Raw genomic sequence first — 18,869 nt, 5'->3', positions numbered from 1 at the left:
CCCATCCATGCAAATCAGACCAGCAGCTCTCTGACACTTCTCTGACCCTGGGTCAAGTCCCTCTGCCTGAGGATGTCAGGTGGGTTGGACGGGGAGGTGGTCTCTGGGGCCATGCCAGGAGAGGGGAGGTCACAGTTTGGAGTCCTGAGCAGAGGACACAGGCATTGTCCAGGTGCAGGTCCCAGCTCTAATCATGGCCGACCCTCAGAAGCAGGTGACGACCACCCCCTGGTGTCCAGGCCCAGACACAGCATATGTGACCTGGTGAGCAGATCTCATCAGAGTTCCTGCCTTCCCACTGCTCTGTCCACCATCCCCTTCCTTCGGGACAGGCCAGGTGTCCCCTGTGTGGCCTCCCATCCCCTGAGGACACACTGTGCTCTCCTCTGGCTCCGCATAGCGAGTCTGTCCACAGTGCCCTTGGCTATTATTGACGGGGCAGGACTGACGTGGTGACTCTTGTACAACCACACAGATGAGGATCAGGGCCACAGAGCGATGGGTCCACATTGACACATGGCCAGTTCTGGGCAGGAGGCCGACTTCTTCCCTCTTCCCTGCTTTCTCTCTGGTCGGAGGGTTTTCCTTTCCCAGAAGCTCCCTCAGCACTGAGGACACAGGGAGACCTTTTGTCCAGGTTGTGGGTAGAAGCCCACATCCCTCGTGTGCATTCCTACAGGGTTACACACTGAACACCTTTGTCAGCTGTCACTCTTGCCACCTCACATCACATACTAGGGAAGATGGAGGTTGGCTTCACCCCTGGGGAGACCCCTTCAAGGAAGCACCTGTTGAGACAACACACATGTCCTTGCTCAAGTGGGGACTCTGCCACACCAGAAGGGACGCAGCTGCTCAGTCTCCCTCAGGAAGTACAGGGCCCAGTCCCCAGTCCCAGGTTCCTTTTAATGAATGGTCCCCACTGAGGCCCTGTGTAGGGACGACAGGGCAGTCCCACAGCGCCCCCTCCTGGCCAAAGGGCACACACCCCACTGTGTCCCACAACCCTGAGAGCCCCAGCGGGTTTCCACACTTCTGTTTATTCACACATCATTGAGCTGAATGTTGGATAATGATCCTCTAGTGTTGCCCGTGATCAATGTAGCATTTTTCAGTCCCCAAACAAGCCCTAGTCCATAGGATTTGGAGGCATTTACCTCAATTAAATGGTAAATTGCCAGTTCTTTGCAGAAGATACTCCACACCTCATGTCCCTCCTCTGGCCTACAATTGAGAATATGTCTATCTCGGGAATGTTTGAAAACTCCTGTGCGTTAAACCAATGGATTCCAGCTACTGTCCATTAAATTGAGTATTATGTTAATCTTCTATATTTTTAGGTAATTTCCTTGCCTACTACCTTAAGAAGAAAAGGCAATACAATGAATTTATATTTGATGAAGTCGTATTTAACAAGTGTCATTTTTGTTTTTCTTTTTTTGTTTTTTCATGGGTTATCCTGACAGTGTCTTGTCTACACTTTCTTATAGAAACCCTAGATCCTGAATATTTTCTCCTTTTATGTTTACAGCTTTATGTTTACAGTTATTTCTATAATCCTTTTAGTGATGTTTTAATATATATAAAATGAGGGGTTTTTTTAATGTTTTTATTTATTTTTGCGACAGAGAGAGACAGAACATGAGCAGGGGAGGGCCAGAGAGAGAGGGAGACACAGAATCGGAAGCAGGCTCCAGGCTCTGAGCTGTCAGCACAGAGCCCGATGAGGGGCTTGAACCCACAAACTGTGAGATCATGACCTGAGCCGAAGTCGGACGCTGAACCGACGAGCCAGCCACCCAGGCGCCCCTATAAAATGAGTTTTAAGTATGATTCATTTATCTCTCAGGATATCCAATTGTTCTGTGGCCATTTGTCCAAAAGTCCATCTTTTCTCCTCGGAAAGGCTTCTTCACTTTGTAAAAAAAAAAATTGTTTATCCTTATTTCTGTGGGTCCGTTTCTGGGTTTTATGTTCTGTTATCTTGGCCAATGTGTCTATCCTCTATCCATACCACTCTGACTTCTAGGACAGGAACTGAATTACACTTTTATACAATTTGGGAAGAACTGGCATATTTATGATAATGAGTCTTCTAATCCATGAACAGAACATATCTTTGCATTGTTTTAGGTCCACTTTGATTACATTTACCAGCATTGTCCAGATTTTAGCACCTGTGGCCTATACCTGTGTTAATAAACATGCCCCTAAACACTTCATCGAGTGGTTTTAAGGGTTTTTTAAAAATTATTTTCACCGGTTTATTGCTAGTATATACACATCTATATGATATTTCTATGTTGATCTTTATTCTAAAATGTTTCCAAAATTATTTATTACTCTCTGAATTTATATATTTGCATAATTAATTGTAGCTTCCTTTGTAGTTTTCATGGAGATCATTCTCTCACCTGGAATTGGGGCAACTGTCTCTTGTTCTTCTTCATCTGTATGCCTCTCATTGTTTGTCTTGCATTATGGTTCTGACGGGCACATCCAGTCCTATGGAACAGCAGTATTGAGATAGGACATGGTGGCCTTGCTCCCTACCCGAGGTGGGAAAGCTTTCAGTGCTTCATCTCCGTGTGTGTTCAACAAAGGGAAAGTGTTTTATAGTTCTCTTTACCAAACTGAAGATGTACTCTTTTATAGTTGGTTCTCTGAAAACTTTTATCACTCTCATTCATATATTCATTCTTTCTTTTCCTTGAGCACAAATAGGTTTTAAGCTGTGCAGGAAGTGGAAGAGAATTGAACCTACCTGAGAGAGTGAGGGAGATGCTTTCATCTGTCTTTTTTAATTTTTTAAAAGTTTATATGTATTTTAGAGAGAGAAAGACAGAACCCAAGTGGGGGAAGGGCAGAGAGAGAGAGAGAGACAGAATGGGAAGCAGGCTGGAGGCTCCGAGGTGTCAGCAGAGAACTCAACATGGCACTTGAACTCGGTAGCCATGAGAACATGACCTGAACCCAAGTCAGATATTTAACTGACAGAGCCACCCAGGGGCCCTTCAGCTGTCATTTAATACTTTGGCTTTTATCACGACTGATTTATTTCTACTTCTACTTTGGTGACAAAGAGACAAGGAAGGAAGCCTGCTGAGAGAGATACCACTCCCTCTTGTCCAATATGAGGGTGGGTGAGAGGATACTTATGACATGGAAAAAATGGCATTTTCTCTCGCCCTTCTCCTGCTGATTTCTTCACTTCCTTAGACTCCCTGTCCCTCCTCACTTTCTTAAAATCCTGGGTCATCATTTTCATGATCACAATCCATCCCACATACCCCTCCCCTCAAGGTTGAATCCCACCCGCCTACTAACCACCCACCCCATCAAATCCAAATACTGCTCCCTCTGCAGCTGAGCCCCCAGCTGCCTGGCTGCAGGTGCACATGGCCATGATGACTGACCCTGCTGCTCTTTGGGGCATCCCAAGTCAGACACCCTGTGATCCTTCATTTCTCACATTCCTGTCTGTCGTCCATTGTTAGGGCTGTCCGTATCTACAGTGCACAGTCAGACTTCCTCAGTCTCCTTGAAGTGAGAAAATATCTTCCATCCAGAATCCACACTGGAAAGTAGAAGCTAGAAGATAAGTTTCATGGCATCACCCACTAATTGTTAACAGGCTCATGTTTTGTTTTCTTATCGACGACAAAAGATGATATTCACTGTGGGGGATGAGCTTAGGAGTCCCCTGGGCTTACACCAAAGGGTTCATACGACATAAAGAAACACAAAGCCATAGGATGCTCACAACTGAATTTGGGCAAACCAGATTGGCACCCCGAGACTAGGGGGATGTAAAGGCACCCCAGAATAGAAAGGGGTGCAGAACCCCCACAGTAGAGAGGAAGGGGAAAAGGCCTAAAATAAGATCAGGCACAAAGGCTCCCCATACAAAGGTATATGAGGTAAGCAAGATTAGGCGTTCAGGGCAGAAGCACTCTCCAACTTAGTACTATAGCAGAAAAACTGCTTTCACTGGAGGAAAGGACCAAGTTAGGTAAAGAGGTAAATTGAGTTACAGACCTCTACACTGCAGGCAAAGCAGCCCAGAGCAAAGATGGTTAACAAAAGAAAAGGTGCCTTGTTAACGCTGAGGTTGTTCCCCCTGTCTGCCTTAGCCCCTAGGCTGGCTCCTTGCTGACAGCAGACAGGCGGACTTGGGAATTGAAATCACAAACCAGGAGATCATGACTTGAGCTGAGGTCAGACATTTAACTGACTAAGCCGCCCAGGGCCGCCTGTTAGCACAATGGTTTTCAACTAAATACCCTGAGCCATCTGAAAGCAGAACTGAAGGGGTCCCCAGGTGGGAAAAAAATCTCTGTATACAAAGAGGAGACAGCTTTCCTGCCCCAAGAGCACTCATTTGAGGCCCCCAGCTATTTTCTGTGGTCTGTGCCCTGCAGGTTCTACTTGCCCAGCACCCATACTGAGCACTTTCCTGGGAGGAAAAGAAAACAGAAATGCAACAAGGTCAGCAGTTCAGGGTTTGAGGAGAACAAAGGGGATGCCAACCTACCAGTCTCCACCAGGCCAGGAAATAGCCTGAGTGCTTCAGAGACAGTGACCAGAGGAAAAGTCCCAGTGCAGGAACAAAAGTAAACTTTGACCTAAAGCACATGCTTGAGTTGTTTTTGCAGGATTGAAAACTTGCCCCACAGGTTAATGAGGTTAAAACAGTCACCAGCAGGACCCCACTGACACCCCTTCTTTTCACAGGAATGTTCATCTATTTCAGAGGCAAACAGCAGAAAGAGCCTGGGAGCCTAGTCCAGTTTTATCTCCTGCAACAGCTCCACCAGTGCAGATGGACCAGGGAGTGTCCTCCAGGGACCTCTGCCTCTTTATCATGTTAGGTCTCTACCCTAGGAGGAGGACAAGCTTCATTGACCTACCACATGATGGGGACACAAGCTCCTGTGCTCCATATTCCTGCACAACCTCATGCCCACTCTTGCATAAGATGACAAAACTCCCTTTTCTGGGTATCCATCCTAACCCCGAACGAAAGGAACCCACTCGCCTCCACTCAGGGAGTCACAGCTTTGATACTTCTTGTCCCTGATCCCCTTATCTGTGGCAAATAAAGTTTCCTTTGTGTGACAGCATCTGCTGAAGCCTCTGCCTGTACCTCACCAAGGAGTGAACACAAAGTAGCTCCAACACTTCTAAGTAATATATTTCATCCCTTAACTTGGAAACCTGCCTACTTCTCTCTACTCTCTACCTGTGGCTTTAGTGACATTTAAGTCTATTAATAAGAAATTTCAGAGAAATATTAAGTAACAGTTTTCCTAAAATTATCTTTGTCTGCTTATTTTCACCCTTTGTATCAAAGGAAGTTAGAAAAAAATGAAATAATTTTAAAGGTATCTGTTGTTAAGAATCCCTGGTGGCCTCGCGGCCAGGCTCACACCACATATCATGAGCGTCAGTGGAAAGAGAAGTCAGTTCCCGAAAAGGCTGTGGGTGACAGAAGGGGAAAGCTAGCCGTGGGTCTGAACCACCATCACTCGAAAAAGCCCCTGAGAGTGAAGACACAGGACAGCAAGTGGAGAGACCCAAGCCCTGACCACAGGACGGGCATTCCAGGGCGAGCAATAGTGAAACGGGAGGTCTCAGATGCAGTGCTGTGGGCTGATGGGTGAGAAAGCCAAGTCAGGAAGGACGCTCTGGAAACATCTCACTAAGGAAAAAGAGGGGGAGGAGACATATAGAGTCTGCCGGGCATGAGGGAATGGGAAAAAGAGAAAGGCCACAGAGCCCACACCCCACCACAAGGAAAGGAAAAAAATATGAGACAAAAACTTGAAATATGCACCGTAACACATAATATTATTCTTCATAATAATAAACAACACTGGCTAAATTATTGAACAAAATTTCAGCATGCAGAAATCTACAAAATAAAAAATGACAATGGGGGACAATATTCATCGGAAAATAAACTTTTAAAAAAGAATCTATCATTACACACCATCATGGAAAATAATTATGTTATTTCGACAGCCTCTATTAAAATTGCAGCCATCTAGATAGTTCCGCGTGTCCTCGGCACAAGATGAACACGTCTCTAGAGGAAACGATGAAACGTTCCCTGTATTTAAATATGGTGCCCGTGATGTTCCTCCAACAATGCACACGCTGATGCCACTGAAAGTTGCGCTTCCGGGGGCACGTGGTCTGTGATTCGGCACCTGTGAAATGTGCACAACAGGAAAATCACTGCAGACAGAAAGGAATTTTTGGCTCCAAAGGGCTGATGCAGGGGGGCCATGGACTCACTGCTCGGGGGTCAGGGGTTTTTCCGCAGGTGATGGAAATGTTGTCAAGTTGATCCTGATGATGTTTGCCAAACTCAGGAAACATACTACAGACCACTGAATCGTACCATTTAAATGACTGCACTTTATGCCTGTAAATTATCTTAAGAGATTTATCTTATTTTTAGAAGAAAACCACACGAGGGGAAGCTACTGTCACTGACTCTTCATAGTTCTTCTGTGCTCAGAGAGTCAGACCCTCAGACCCTCTGGGGTGTCCACGGTCTCCCTGTTTATTTGTCACTGGCAGTGACCATGGGAAACAGGGGCACGTTTCTGTATCATTTGCCCACGGGCTTAGAACACTGTGTCAGTAATGACCAGCCTCGTCCTCAGGCCGCAGGCCCGAGATGATCAGAGAGGCCCTGTTCTTGAGAACCCAGCTGGGATCCCGGAGGGCCTAGTGCTTCTGAGCATCTCAGCTTTGAGGACACGGTGGGGAATCTGTGGGTACCAGCCCACATAATACGACCCAACATTGTTGCTGATTCCAGTGTGGGTGAGGGTGACCTTCTAGCCCACAGACCATGATAAAGAGGCTTCCTGTGTCAACACAGACAGTGTCCAGGACCCAGCAACACAGCAGTGGAGACACAGGTCAGTATCAGGTTATTACTCACAGTGTGTTCTCAAAATGGGGGAAACAAGCAACTTAGGGGTCCCCCGAAAGCAATTCTTCCGCTTTCCACAGCCAGTAACCTGAGCAGAGAGCAAGGAAGGTGAGGAGGGGAGGGGTCCAGGCCAGGGTGGAGATACCCCAGGCTGTGGTCCTGAGCCCTCAAGGGAGAGACCTGCACAAAGCCTCTCTTATCCTCTCCCTTCCTGGAAGAGAGAGAGGAAGCCTTCATGCAAATCTCTCCCTCCCCTGGGACTGAATGTGGTGACAGCTGAGTGTGGGGTGGGTGGGACTAGGGAAACTCCTCTAGGCACAATTTTGCAGGGGGCACAAGGCAGGGCTCCAGGCCTGGGTTCTCAGATGGGACCCCTCCCCACACACACACCACTCAGGCACAGGCCTACAGCGCCCCCTGCTGTCTCAGTGTCCAGCCGCACCCAGGACTGGAAGGGACATCCTGGAACTGTGAGAGAGAGACCAGGGCACTAAGGACTTCAGTCAGCCTGGCATACTGTCCACCCCCACACAGGGCCAGATCTTCTCCTCCCTCAGGGCTTCTGCAGGTGCCACCACACCTCAGTCCTTGCTGCAGACACAGGGCCTCCTCAGCATGAATCACCCTGGGCTCCTCCCACTACTTAGAGACTTGTGTTGTTGGGGCCAAGACTCATCGACAGCTCGGGGATGATGTTTCCGCCCAGTGAGCACAAGAGCGGAGAGCATGCACGCCCGTCCACAACCTTTTTCGGGAGACCTGGGGGGACAGGTCAGTTTTCTCATCTCACTTCCCATTCTGGCGGCCCAGTCCCCATTACCCTCTGCACTGACCTCGATGAGGTATATCAATGACGGTGCATGGCTATAGATCACGTGAGTATATTTTGTCTATCATCTATCAAACTTTGCATTTTCTACATTACCTATAATTGGTATGGTATCGGACCCAAAAGAGACACATATATCAATGCTCCAGATTCAAAAGGCCAGAAATAGGGTGGCTCAGGCAGTTGGGTGTCAGACTCTTGATTTCAGTTCGGGTCATGATCTCCACTTCTGTGATTGAGCCCTGAGCCGGGTTCTGAGCCTGCTTGGGATTCTCTGTCCCTCTCTCTCTGCACCTTCCTCTCTCTCGCTCTCTCTCTCTCTCTCTCTCTCTCTTAAAATAAATAAATAAACCTAAAAATACCCAAATAGTATAAATAAAAAGACCAGAAATAAGTGCAAGTTCCTCTTGACAAGCACAGAGAATGTAGACTGAAAATGAGGCCTTTCCTCAGTCTCTGGAGGAGAGCACACATGGATTTTGCAGGGAATTCAGACAAGAATAAGCATGAATCATATAGCAGATGCCTCATAGGAGGACCTCATTTCTCACAGATGTTCCCTGACACACTTTGGGAAAGAAAGCTGGAGTTTCTGGATCCCCTGCAGCGGGCACACGGATCCCCGTGACATGGGCTGCAGCGTGCACCCACGTGGTCGTTCCGGGGTAAAAAGCACAGCCTAACGAACGATCCCACCTGGGTCAGGCCACATCTGCAAAGAGCCCCCATGGGAGCTGCCCTCTGCCGTCTGCTGCTTCCTGCATTGGCATGAGCTCCTGGGGCCCTGGCTTCTCTGTACACCCAGCTGACCCATTCCCTTCCTGGGTGCACAGTTACTGTTTGGGATGATAAAAAGCTTTGAGAAATGGAGAGTCGTGATGGTCACCCAACATGGCGAATATATTTCATATCTCTGAATTGCACAAGAAAGTGATGAAAAGAGTGAATTTCCTGTTGTGTGTATTTTCATAATTAAAAATTACTAGATGAAAATCCAACTTATGTTAAGGAAGTTACACTCACACCAATCTCTTTCCCATCTTTATATGTGTTGCCCTATTCTAACTCATCCTCATCACTAAAAATTGACAGGGATTTTATTATCTTTTTCCTGTAGGTTCCACATATAAATGAGATAAAAAAGCATTTGCCTTTCTGTGTAGGCCTTATTTCTCTCAGGGTCATGTCCTGCAGGTTCATCCATGTTGTCACAAATGACAAGACGTTCTCCTGGAAAGGCTCATGGGATCGACTTCCTTTATGCAACATAGTGCCCCGCAGCCCCTCTGCTGCATGGATCACGGACAACCCCGATGTGGCAGGAGAGGAGAGGAAGACACAGTCCATTCTTCTGGGCTCCAGAAAGCAGCCACATGCTGCCCATGGGCCCTGATGGTGTCAGCTGTAGGGAAGTCACGTCGGTGAAATCTCCCAAGCAGACTAAAAATTTTGCTGCACTGGTGGCACTCCCACCTGTCCCTCACAAGCCCCACTGAGAAGTTTGCTGACTGGCACACACAGTTTCTCCCAGGGGCAGTCACCCTCTCCCGACATCACAAATGAAGGGAAGGTACCCAGCCAGTGGGCCAGGCCAGCTCTGCCCCTGATTCTTAGTGTCTCCTCGCTGGGACACAGAGCTACTCAGTCAGCCCTGAGCACAGGAGCCTGGAGGGAAGGGAGGGCCTCTGCTCTCACCCCTGGAGGAACACAGGCCATGCTGTGGAGGACTGTCTGCCGCGGGCACGGTCTGTAGACTCTGATCAGAAAACTAAGGCAAGTTGATGGACCCTTGTGAAGAGAAAAAAAGCCAAATCCGCAGGCTCTAATTTTTACGTGTGAACCACTAGGCGAAATTTCTGCATCATTATAACTTTTTTGTTGTCTTTGGTTTGCTTTATTGTTGTTGTCATTTTTCTTTCTTTTTTTTTTTTCATTTTTTAATAGAGTTCACACAGGTTTGATAGGAAATTGGGAAGAAGGACATTCAGATCCAGTAGCTACACCCAAGTATAGTAATTGTGCATTCAATTTACATTAGACTTCAGAGATTCAGACTACAGTGGTCTAAGCAGGCTGGGTATTTGTCCCACTTCCCCATGTGTCTGTGTCACTGTGACCAGCACTACTAGGCCAGATTGCACAGTAATAGTCAGCCTCGTCCTCAGGTTGCAGCCCAGAGATGAGCAAAAGCCCTGCATTGGCCGAGGCATCTTTGGATCCAGAGAAGCGGCTGGGGACCCCGGGGCCCCGATGCTTATCTGAGTCTGAGTAGTAGTACAGGAGATACCGGGGAGGGCTCCCTGCCATCTGCTGGAACCAGTATATGTTATAGCTTCCAACATTGATGTCCCTACTCAGAGTGCAGGTGAGTCTGGCTGTTGTTCCCAGAGATGCAGAGAGGGAGGCTGGCTGAGTCACGACAGGCTGGGACAGGGAACCTGCAAACACAGACACAGCAGAGGGAAGAGAAGGAACAGCGCACATGGAATTAGGGAGCTGAGCCACAGGGGTTTCACTCTGGCTGCAGACCCACCCCGGGACACTGGGTCCTGTCCCTACCTGTGCAGTGGCAGAGGAGCACGACGAGGACGGGGATCCAGGCCATGTTAACACACGCTCTTCCTAGACCACAGAGCCGGGACTGGGCTGCCCTGGGCCTCTCTTATCCCCAGTCCACAGAGCTCAAAAGGAGGGGCTGCTCATGCAAATGGGACCCACCCCTCCTGCTTGCTCCTGTGCACTTAGAGGTCTGCAGCCCGTTGACAGGAAGACTATGTGATGCACTAGTTTCCCCCTGGGTGGGCCTGGAAGAAGCAGCTGTTGGGACCACAACAGGCCCAGGTTCAGGGACTCTTCTAGGAACAGAGAAGACACCTGCACTGTCCCCACTGGAAACAAGGGGTCCAGCCCTGGGGCTTTCTACTCTGGAGGGCTACTCAGCAGGGAGCCCCCTTCCTGCAGAAAGCCCCAGACCTTGTCACTGTGCCCCCTCCTGGTGTCTGGGTGAACCTCTCCTTTCCCAATGCAAGCTTCCTTGGTGCCTGTGTTTCCACCACCTGAGAGTGACCCTCCAGGGAAAGAGAAAGGTCCTGCTCTACATCAGGCATCGTCCATGGATGGGGTCTGATGAGAGGGACACATGCAGTCCTGACTCAGTACAACCTGTGAACCACTATGGAGCTGAGGACAAGACACACGGGAGAGGGAAGAGAAACCATCTGTCCCAATGGTACAGCTCAGACGATGCATGCTGGCTCTGGGTGCCGGATGTGGACAGGAGCTCACCTAGGGGACACACACTCACACAGGAGGACATGTAATGTGGGCATGCCGGGTCCCTCCAGAGCAGGGGAGACAAGACACAGCAAACCCTGATGAGGGTGCTGCAGGTGGGGGGACAGAGCAGGGCTGGGCATGCAGCAGGGACCACTGCAAGGCCATCTTGCGACCTCACCTCCGTGTTCTGGGAGACTTGCAATCCTATCTGTGCAAATCATCAAGAGCACCTGCTAGACACAAGGAGAGGGAACCTGCCAGCTGAGGGATTGGGGGAGCACCAGTGCCGTCTGGTGGACACGGGATGCACAGTGACCCAGGGCCTGGAGCTGGGGCCTGGGTCCCTGCCCCTCATCGCCCCTGCTCACTGTTGCAGACTCTTCACGGTGGATTCTGACACTAACACATATGCATGGAAGTTTCACCCATGTGTTTTGTGGCCTGATAACTCATTTTTTTTCCTGCATCCTATTCCATGTGTGGACATACAGATATTGTTTATCCATTCTAAAGGGTGCGTTGATCACTTTCGAGTCTTGGCAATCATAAACAAGACAGCATCAAACATTGAGGTGCATATTGTAGTTGCACACAAGAACCTCATTTAGAGTAATCCGTAGGACTGTTCTTTTTGCATTATATCCTTAAGGCTTTGTTTGCCGTGGAAGACACTGCCAAGGAATCTTCCCAAGTGATGGGGCTTTTCGCACTCCCACCAGCAGTGAATGAGAGTTCCTGCTGCCCCACATCCTCGGTAGTATTGGTGCTGGCACTGTATTGAACTTTAGCCATGGTCACGGGAGGCCTCTGGTATGTCCTTGTTCAATTTGTAATACCACAATGACATATGAAGTTGGAAATCACTTTGCATGTGTAATAGTCATTTTGTCTATCTTCCTTGTTAAGGGATCTGTTCAGATCTGCTCATTGGGAAGGCACTGCCCAGCACCAGGGAATTCAGGAGTTCAGCAGAGCTCTATCACAGCAAAAAGGGAGAAAGTGAGTGTGGAGTCTGACACAGGACTCGATCCCAACACCCTGGGATCATGACCTGAGCTGAAATCAAAGAGTTGGACGCTCAACCAACTGAGCCACCCAGGTGACCCTCAACAGTTTATTTTTAAGTAACATCTGTACCTAAAGTGGGGCTTGAACTCACGAACCCAAGGTCAAGAGTTGCATGCTCTAACCACTGAGACAGCCAGGCTCTCCTTCACTGAGTCATTTGTAACTCTGAACAAGCTAGTTTGCCTTCGAAAATATGAACACAGGGTGAATAAGGATCACTCTGAAGATATAACTGAAGGAAGGGATATGGCACTCTCAGATCATCTTATTCCCGGACAAAAAATAATTTTTTGGAAGATCTGACAACAAAAGTCACTCCCGGAACCTCTTGACAGGGGATGCCACCAGGTCTAGAGAGTGGAGGGAGATTTTCTCTCACTTCCCTATGGATCTAAAGCACTGTGTAAGCATTGGTACTATCTTGGCATATAGGACACTAAGAGTCACTTCCTTGCACACGAGATTCCAGAGACGTCAGAACATATGCATTGGTCAAAACATCTTTGGATCCAGAAAACGACAGGGCACTGGGATCTCTGGTGTGGTATTTGACCCTGCCTTGAATCGCAGGAGATATCACGGAGGGTTCCATGGCTTCTACTGGCACCATTATGCATATTTCTTAAAACAACAATCATGTCACTTCTCAGGGTGCAAATGAGTCTATTAGATTCTTCAGAGATGCGGAGAAGGAGGGAGTCTGAGTCAGCACAAGCTGGCAGAAAGAACTTGCAAACACAGACACTCATGGGTGATGGGGCAGGGATGGAGGTGAAGCTGCTTGGAGGTCTGATCCAAAGGTGTGGACATAGGCTCAGAGGCTGCTTTGGGTCACCGAGGACCGTCCTTACCTGTGTAGTAAGAAGAGAACACAAGGAGAAGAGGTTACACCATGGTGGTCACAGTCCTCCTGAGAACCCATGGCTAGAGCTAGGCTGTCCCAGGCATTTCTTATCTCCTTCAGCGGCCTCTGGGAGATGCGGTTGTACTTAGGGTTGCATTTTCTTTCTTGATAGTATCTTTGGGTGTACAAAAATAGGAACTTTTGAGAAGCCCAATTAATGATCATCCCTCCCCCTTTTTGGGGTGTTTCTTATGATATCCTATGTGAAGAATCTCTTGCCAAGCTCAAAAATCATGGGGATTTCCTTCTTGTTTTCTTCTAAGATCTTTATAGTTTTAGCTCTAAAATTTAGATCTTTGATCCATTTTACATCCATTTTTGTTTATAGTATGTGGTAAGAGTCTAACTTCATACTTTTGTGTGTGGATATCTAGTTGGCCCAGCACCATTGGTTGGAGAGACCTTTTTTTTTCAGAGTACATTCTCTGAGCACCCTTTTGAAAATCAATTGACCATAGATGAATGATTCATTTCTGGCCTCTGAGATATGTTTTACTTATCCCTATGTCTATCCTTAGGCGGGTACCACATTCATGTTGACTATAGCTTCATAAGTGAGTTTTAGTGAGTTTTGAAATCTAAAAAAAATTTTTTTAATGTTTATATTTTTGAGAGAGAGAGAGAGATGGACACAGAGTGCGAGCAGGGGAGGAGCGGAGAGACAGGGACACACAGAATCCGAAGCAGGCTCCAGGCTCCGAGCTTTCAGCACAGAGCCCAATGTGGGGCTCGAACTCATGTGAGAACATGACCTGAGCAGAAGTTGGATGCCCACCCAACTGAGCCACGCAGGTGCCCCAGTGAGTTTTGAAATCTAGAATTGTCAGTCCTGAAAATGTGTTCTTCTTCAGGATTTTTTGGATGTTCTGAGTCCCTGCAATTCCACAGAAATTTTAAGATCATCTTTTCTTAGAGTGCAAAATAGACATGCGGACATTTGATAGGGATTGCATGTAATCTACTAATTGCTACGGAGAGTATAGCTTCCTAACAATTGTAGTTCTTTACGTTTTGTAAGGTAAATAAGATAAAATAGTAAAACATTTAAGAATGAACCATCTGTTTATCTACTTTTTTCTTAGTACAGAAAAACTATAAAGATCAATGCGGGTCCATTAGTAAACTTGGGTTGTTATTTATTTAAATATTTTATTATGTTTCTAGAAATTGTGAAAGGTACTCATAAATTTGCTAATCTAAAGAATACTGGCATAGCAAACAGTTCACAGTTGCTTCCTATTTAATTTTCACTAGAAAACTAAGGTCTCTAGAGTTAGGAATTCTAATAAATATAACTTAGGCTACTAAAAACAATAAGGAAAACAGCTATGTGCTCCAGGAAAGTAAGAGGTGTGTTTTTTGAGGGAAAAAAGTATGAAGAAAGGGAATACATTTTGTGTTGAAGGAAAAGAAAAATAATATTGTCCTAACATGAGTCCGGTTATTCAAAGAATCCTTAGATCAAGATCTAAATGTATAAGAGAAAGCTGTAGTAGGATTTTGGAAAAGAAACCTGGAAAGGAATTTTAAGTGTGGTCAGTACTGATTAAATTTTAAAAATATTCAGTAAAGAAATTATGTTTCATATCAAAATACATGGATGAAAAATTAAAATTGTGTTTTCTCTGGGTTAAAAGGTCAAAATTCTCTTGAACTATTGGTCTGCTCTTATTAAAAATGGAAACAAAAGGTTTATTCACTTTTAACCTTATCTGCCTAGAATACAAGCACTCTGTTTTACCAAAATACTTCCTATGTTTATCAGAAATGTCATTCATTGAAAACAAATTGTTTATAATATTTCAGAAGTCCTACATGTTGCTTATAACTAGGTAACTTTCTCTACTTGCCTTTAAAATGTGTTTGTGTTGGGTGTCAGAGGAATAAACACATTTTCTTGTCAATTGCATCGTAATGAACTCTACTCACGTCTTTGGCCATGACCACTTTTAAGGCTTCTCATGCACAGTGACCATGTTACTCCCATGCTCCTGCAATGTGTTTCATCGTCAAGGATATTCATGGAGAGGACTTTTGACAACCTTCCTTTACAACATGTTTAGGTTCTGTGTCCTCTCTCTTCTCCCAGACACTGTCAACTCCCTGAACATGGGGACCCTTCCTGTCACGTCCACAGGGACCCACATCCATAGAGTCATTTGTGGCACACACTAGGTGTTCAGGAAGTGCTATGGATGCACATTATCTGGGCAGCACTGTATCAACACTCAGACATACCTGGACTCTTTGTTCCTGGCTCTGTCCTGACCTGTCATGGGCTCAGTTGCCAGGACAGCTGGCCCCTGACGCCCAGGAATTTCTCCTCAGTAGGAGAATCTCCTACAATGTCTTCCAACTGGGGACAGGCTTGGGGGCCTGAAGTTAATAGAATATGGATTATTTGCTAACCAAAGTTCCTTGACATTGTTCTCACACTACAGTTTACCCCAAACGAAGGAAGCAGCTGACTTGGCCAAAGGGAGGAGGCTGCAAGAGGACCCCCGTTGCTGGGGAAACAGCAGATTTTTGTCTCACTTCCCCAAAGGACTGGGCACTGCATAAGCAATGAGTTTCTTGTCCCACGCTGAGCCGTGATCATCAGCCTCGTCGTCCACCTGGAGCCCAGGGATGGTCAAGGAGCCTGTGTTGCCAGACTTGGAGCCAGAGAACCGGTCTGGGACCCCCGAAGGCCAAGTGTTCTCATGGAGAATGGCTTTAAGGGTCATTCCTGGGAGCTGTTGGTACCAAAACACACAATAACCGGCCCCAGTGTTGGCTGGGCTTCCAGTGCAGGAAATGGTGAGCGTCTGGCCCAGGGACCCAGACACTGAAGATGGCTGAGTCAGCACAGACTGGGCCCAGGACCCTGGAAGAAGAAGAGACAGAGAGGATGAGGCTGGGGTCTAGAGACAAGAGGAGGAAGCAGGGCCCCTTCCCCTGTCTCTGCATCCAGTCACCTGTGCAGTGAGCAAGTACGATGAGGAAGACAGAGACCCAGGCCATGGTGAAGGCCCCTTCCTCATGACTGCTCCTGCCCTCTGTGCCCCACAGCTGAGCAGACCTTCCCTAACCCCTCCTTCCCCTCTTCATCCTCTGAGAGAGGGAGGGCCCATCCATGCATGAGACCCCCAGCTCTCTGACCCTTCACAGGCCCCGGTTGGTCCCTCATCCTGAGGACGTCAGGGGTGGGCAGGGCAGGGGCTGTTTGGGGCCAGGGGGTGGGGAGGTCCCAGATGGGAGCCCTGAGCAGAAGGCAAAGGCAGTGCTAGGTGGCAGATTCAAGTCTCAATAACCCTGACCCCTCAGAACCAGGCCCTGAGTGACCCCTAGTGTCCAGTCACAGACACACCATTGTGTGACATGGTGACCAGAGCCCATCAGAGAGACAGCTCCAGCCTCCCCACTGCTCCCTTGCTCTTCATGGGTCAAGACTGAGCTGGTATCTCTGGGATACACTCCTTTGAGATCATGATCAAGTTCAGAACAGTGACAGGTCTCCATGGACAGGTGTTCCCTTCTGTCCAGGAGGCTGGCCGTTCCTCTTATGGGATTCCTCCCTGGTTTCCGGAACTCCCCTTCCACTCGTGTTCACACAGCCCTGAGGACTTGGGGAGCACTCCTTTCTGGGTTGTGTAGAAGCCCTCGTGTCTGTTCCTAGAAGGGTTAAGCCCTAAAAGCCTCGGTCATCTGTCACTATTTCCACCAGCTTAGAAAACAGTCCTCAGCACACTGTGGGCACGGAATCCCTCCTATTGTCTGTTCTGTAAACACATAGACCCAACTCTGCAAGAGCCCTGCCAAGTAAGGCTGTGTGTGGCATTGACCTCAGAGCACAAAGGGCAAACCTGCAGGGAGTTCTGGGAGGGAAGGAGTGACAGCTGCAGGTGTTCTGACAGGGACCTCCTTGCAGACTTCATGTGTTAGTCACCTATTAGACAACTGTTACCTTAAAATGAATGTGTGTCATTTTTTTCCAAAAACTCAGCTCCGAAAGAGTGATTTTTTTTTTAATATATGAAATTTACTGTCAAATTGGTTTCCATACAACACCCAGTGCTCATCCCAAAAGGTGCCCTCCTCAATACCCATCACCCACCCTGCCCTCCCTCCCACCCCCCATCAACCCTCAGTTTGTTCTCAGTTTTTTGTTTTTTTTTTTTAAATTTTTTTTTTCAACATTTTTTATTTATTTTTGGGACAGAGAGAGACAGAGCATGAATGGGGGAGGGGCAGAGAGAGAGGGAGACACAGAATCGGAAACAGGCTCCAGGCTCCGAGCCATCCGCCCAGAGCCTGACGCGGGGCTCGAACTCACGGACCGCGAGATCGTGACCTGGCTGAAGTCGGACGCTTAACCGACTGCGCCACCCAGGCGCCCCTGTTCTCAGTTTTTAACAGTCTCTTATGCTTTGGCTCTCTCCCACTCTAACCTCTTTTTTTTTTTTTTTTCCCTTCCCTTCCCCATGGGTTTCTGTTACGTTTCTCAGGATCCACATAAGAGTGAAACCATAACCGAAAGAGTGATTTAAACTCAGTGACAGTTTCAATGGGAAGGTACAGGTTCAATTGCGAGTGTGTTTCCCCGGACCCATGTTTATTGCAGACAGAATATGATTTAAAATAGTGGTTGCCAAATGCGTGAAAACATAATGGAAAATACGTGACATTAAGTTCTTGGTTGAATAGGGGCCAATACCTTGCTTAAATCACTTGATTCATTATTGTTATTACTATTATTATTATTTTAATAACAATTCTGCATATTAGGGCTGGTCTAACAGGTAAAGTAGGAAAGCCCAACATGGTTCCCGGGGAAACATGATGAGGAGCCTGTTCCAGTGAACTTCACACTGATCTCGCTGGTGGAATGAACAAACACACAGTTTGCTGCATGGAACGATAAGGGGTCAGACTCCTCTCAGGGTAGGTAAAAGCAATAGTCACTGTGTCTTGTGTTCACTGTGTTCAGGATAGAAAAATTGCTCATTCAGCCGCCGCTGATTAGAGGAATGATTTTCCACTAGCTAAGGCCAATTTGACCCAGAAAATTCTTTCAAAGATCCCATATTGACGCCAGCTGAGGTGGAGATAAGGGGCACTGTGTCTCTGAGGTCACAGGCCCTGTAGCCCTGAGACAGATGTTTCAGCAGAGGCCTATCCTGGCTGGAGGTATCACTGGAATGTCTGAGGGTGACAGTCCAGCCCTGAGAGGATGCAGAGTGTGCCTCGTGTCCCCGTGGGCCTTGAGCTCCAAGGGAGCAACACTGAGGCCGCTGTCCCAGAATCAATGCACTGATCAGCTTCAGGCGCTACCTGGAACCCAGACATGGTTGGGGGCTCAGCCGCCCATGGGGACAGAGACTCACCCAGGGATCCCTGCGCATCAGCTTCATCCCAGGAGAGCAGGTGTTCAAAGCAAGTCCTGCCCTGGTGTTAGGACTCCTGTGACACTTGCTGTCACTGGGCTTCCTACTCATGGGGATTCTGTTTCCTCGATTGTGACGCTGATGAAGGCTGGGTGAGCACAGGTTGACAATGACTCCTGGGGAGACAGAGGAACCTGGAAAGTGTCGAGTCCAGGACACTATACACTAGCTCATGCTGGACAAAGCAGGAAAGAATATCCAGTGGGAAGAAGACAGTGTCTTCCACAAATGGTGTGGAGTAAACTGGACAGCAACGTGCAGAAGAACGACTGCACCACTTTCTTATACCATATACAAAAATAAACTCAACATGGATGAAAGACCCACGTGTGAGACAGGGAACTGTTAAAATCCAAGAGAAGCGTGCAGACAGCAAACTTTGACCTCAGCCATAGCAAATTCTTACCGGAACTGCAG

General features: G+C 47.6%; 2 gene segments (V, D, J or C); both read right to left on the bottom strand.

The window, feature by feature from the left end:
* Positions 1-9,725: 9,725 nt before the first annotated feature.
* On the bottom strand, positions 9,726-10,423 carry LOC131489685 (immunoglobulin lambda variable 5-37-like). The segment is given in 2 exon segments: positions 9,726-10,216; positions 10,338-10,423. Coding segments are annotated over 2 exon segments (420 nt in total).
* Positions 10,424-15,557: 5,134 nt separating this feature from the next.
* Positions 15,558-16,029, bottom strand: LOC131489621 (probable non-functional immunoglobulin lambda variable 1-50). The segment is given in 2 exon segments: positions 15,558-15,892; positions 15,984-16,029. Coding segments are annotated over 2 exon segments (381 nt in total).
* Positions 16,030-18,869: the final 2,840 nt, after the last annotated feature.

The sequence above is a fragment of the Neofelis nebulosa genome, chromosome 11 (genome assembly GCF_028018385.1).
Source record: "Neofelis nebulosa isolate mNeoNeb1 chromosome 11, mNeoNeb1.pri, whole genome shotgun sequence".
Lineage (NCBI taxonomy): Eukaryota > Metazoa > Chordata > Mammalia > Carnivora > Felidae > Neofelis > Neofelis nebulosa.
Note: the sequence above shows the minus strand (reverse complement) of the source record. Positions and strands in the feature narration are given on the sequence as shown.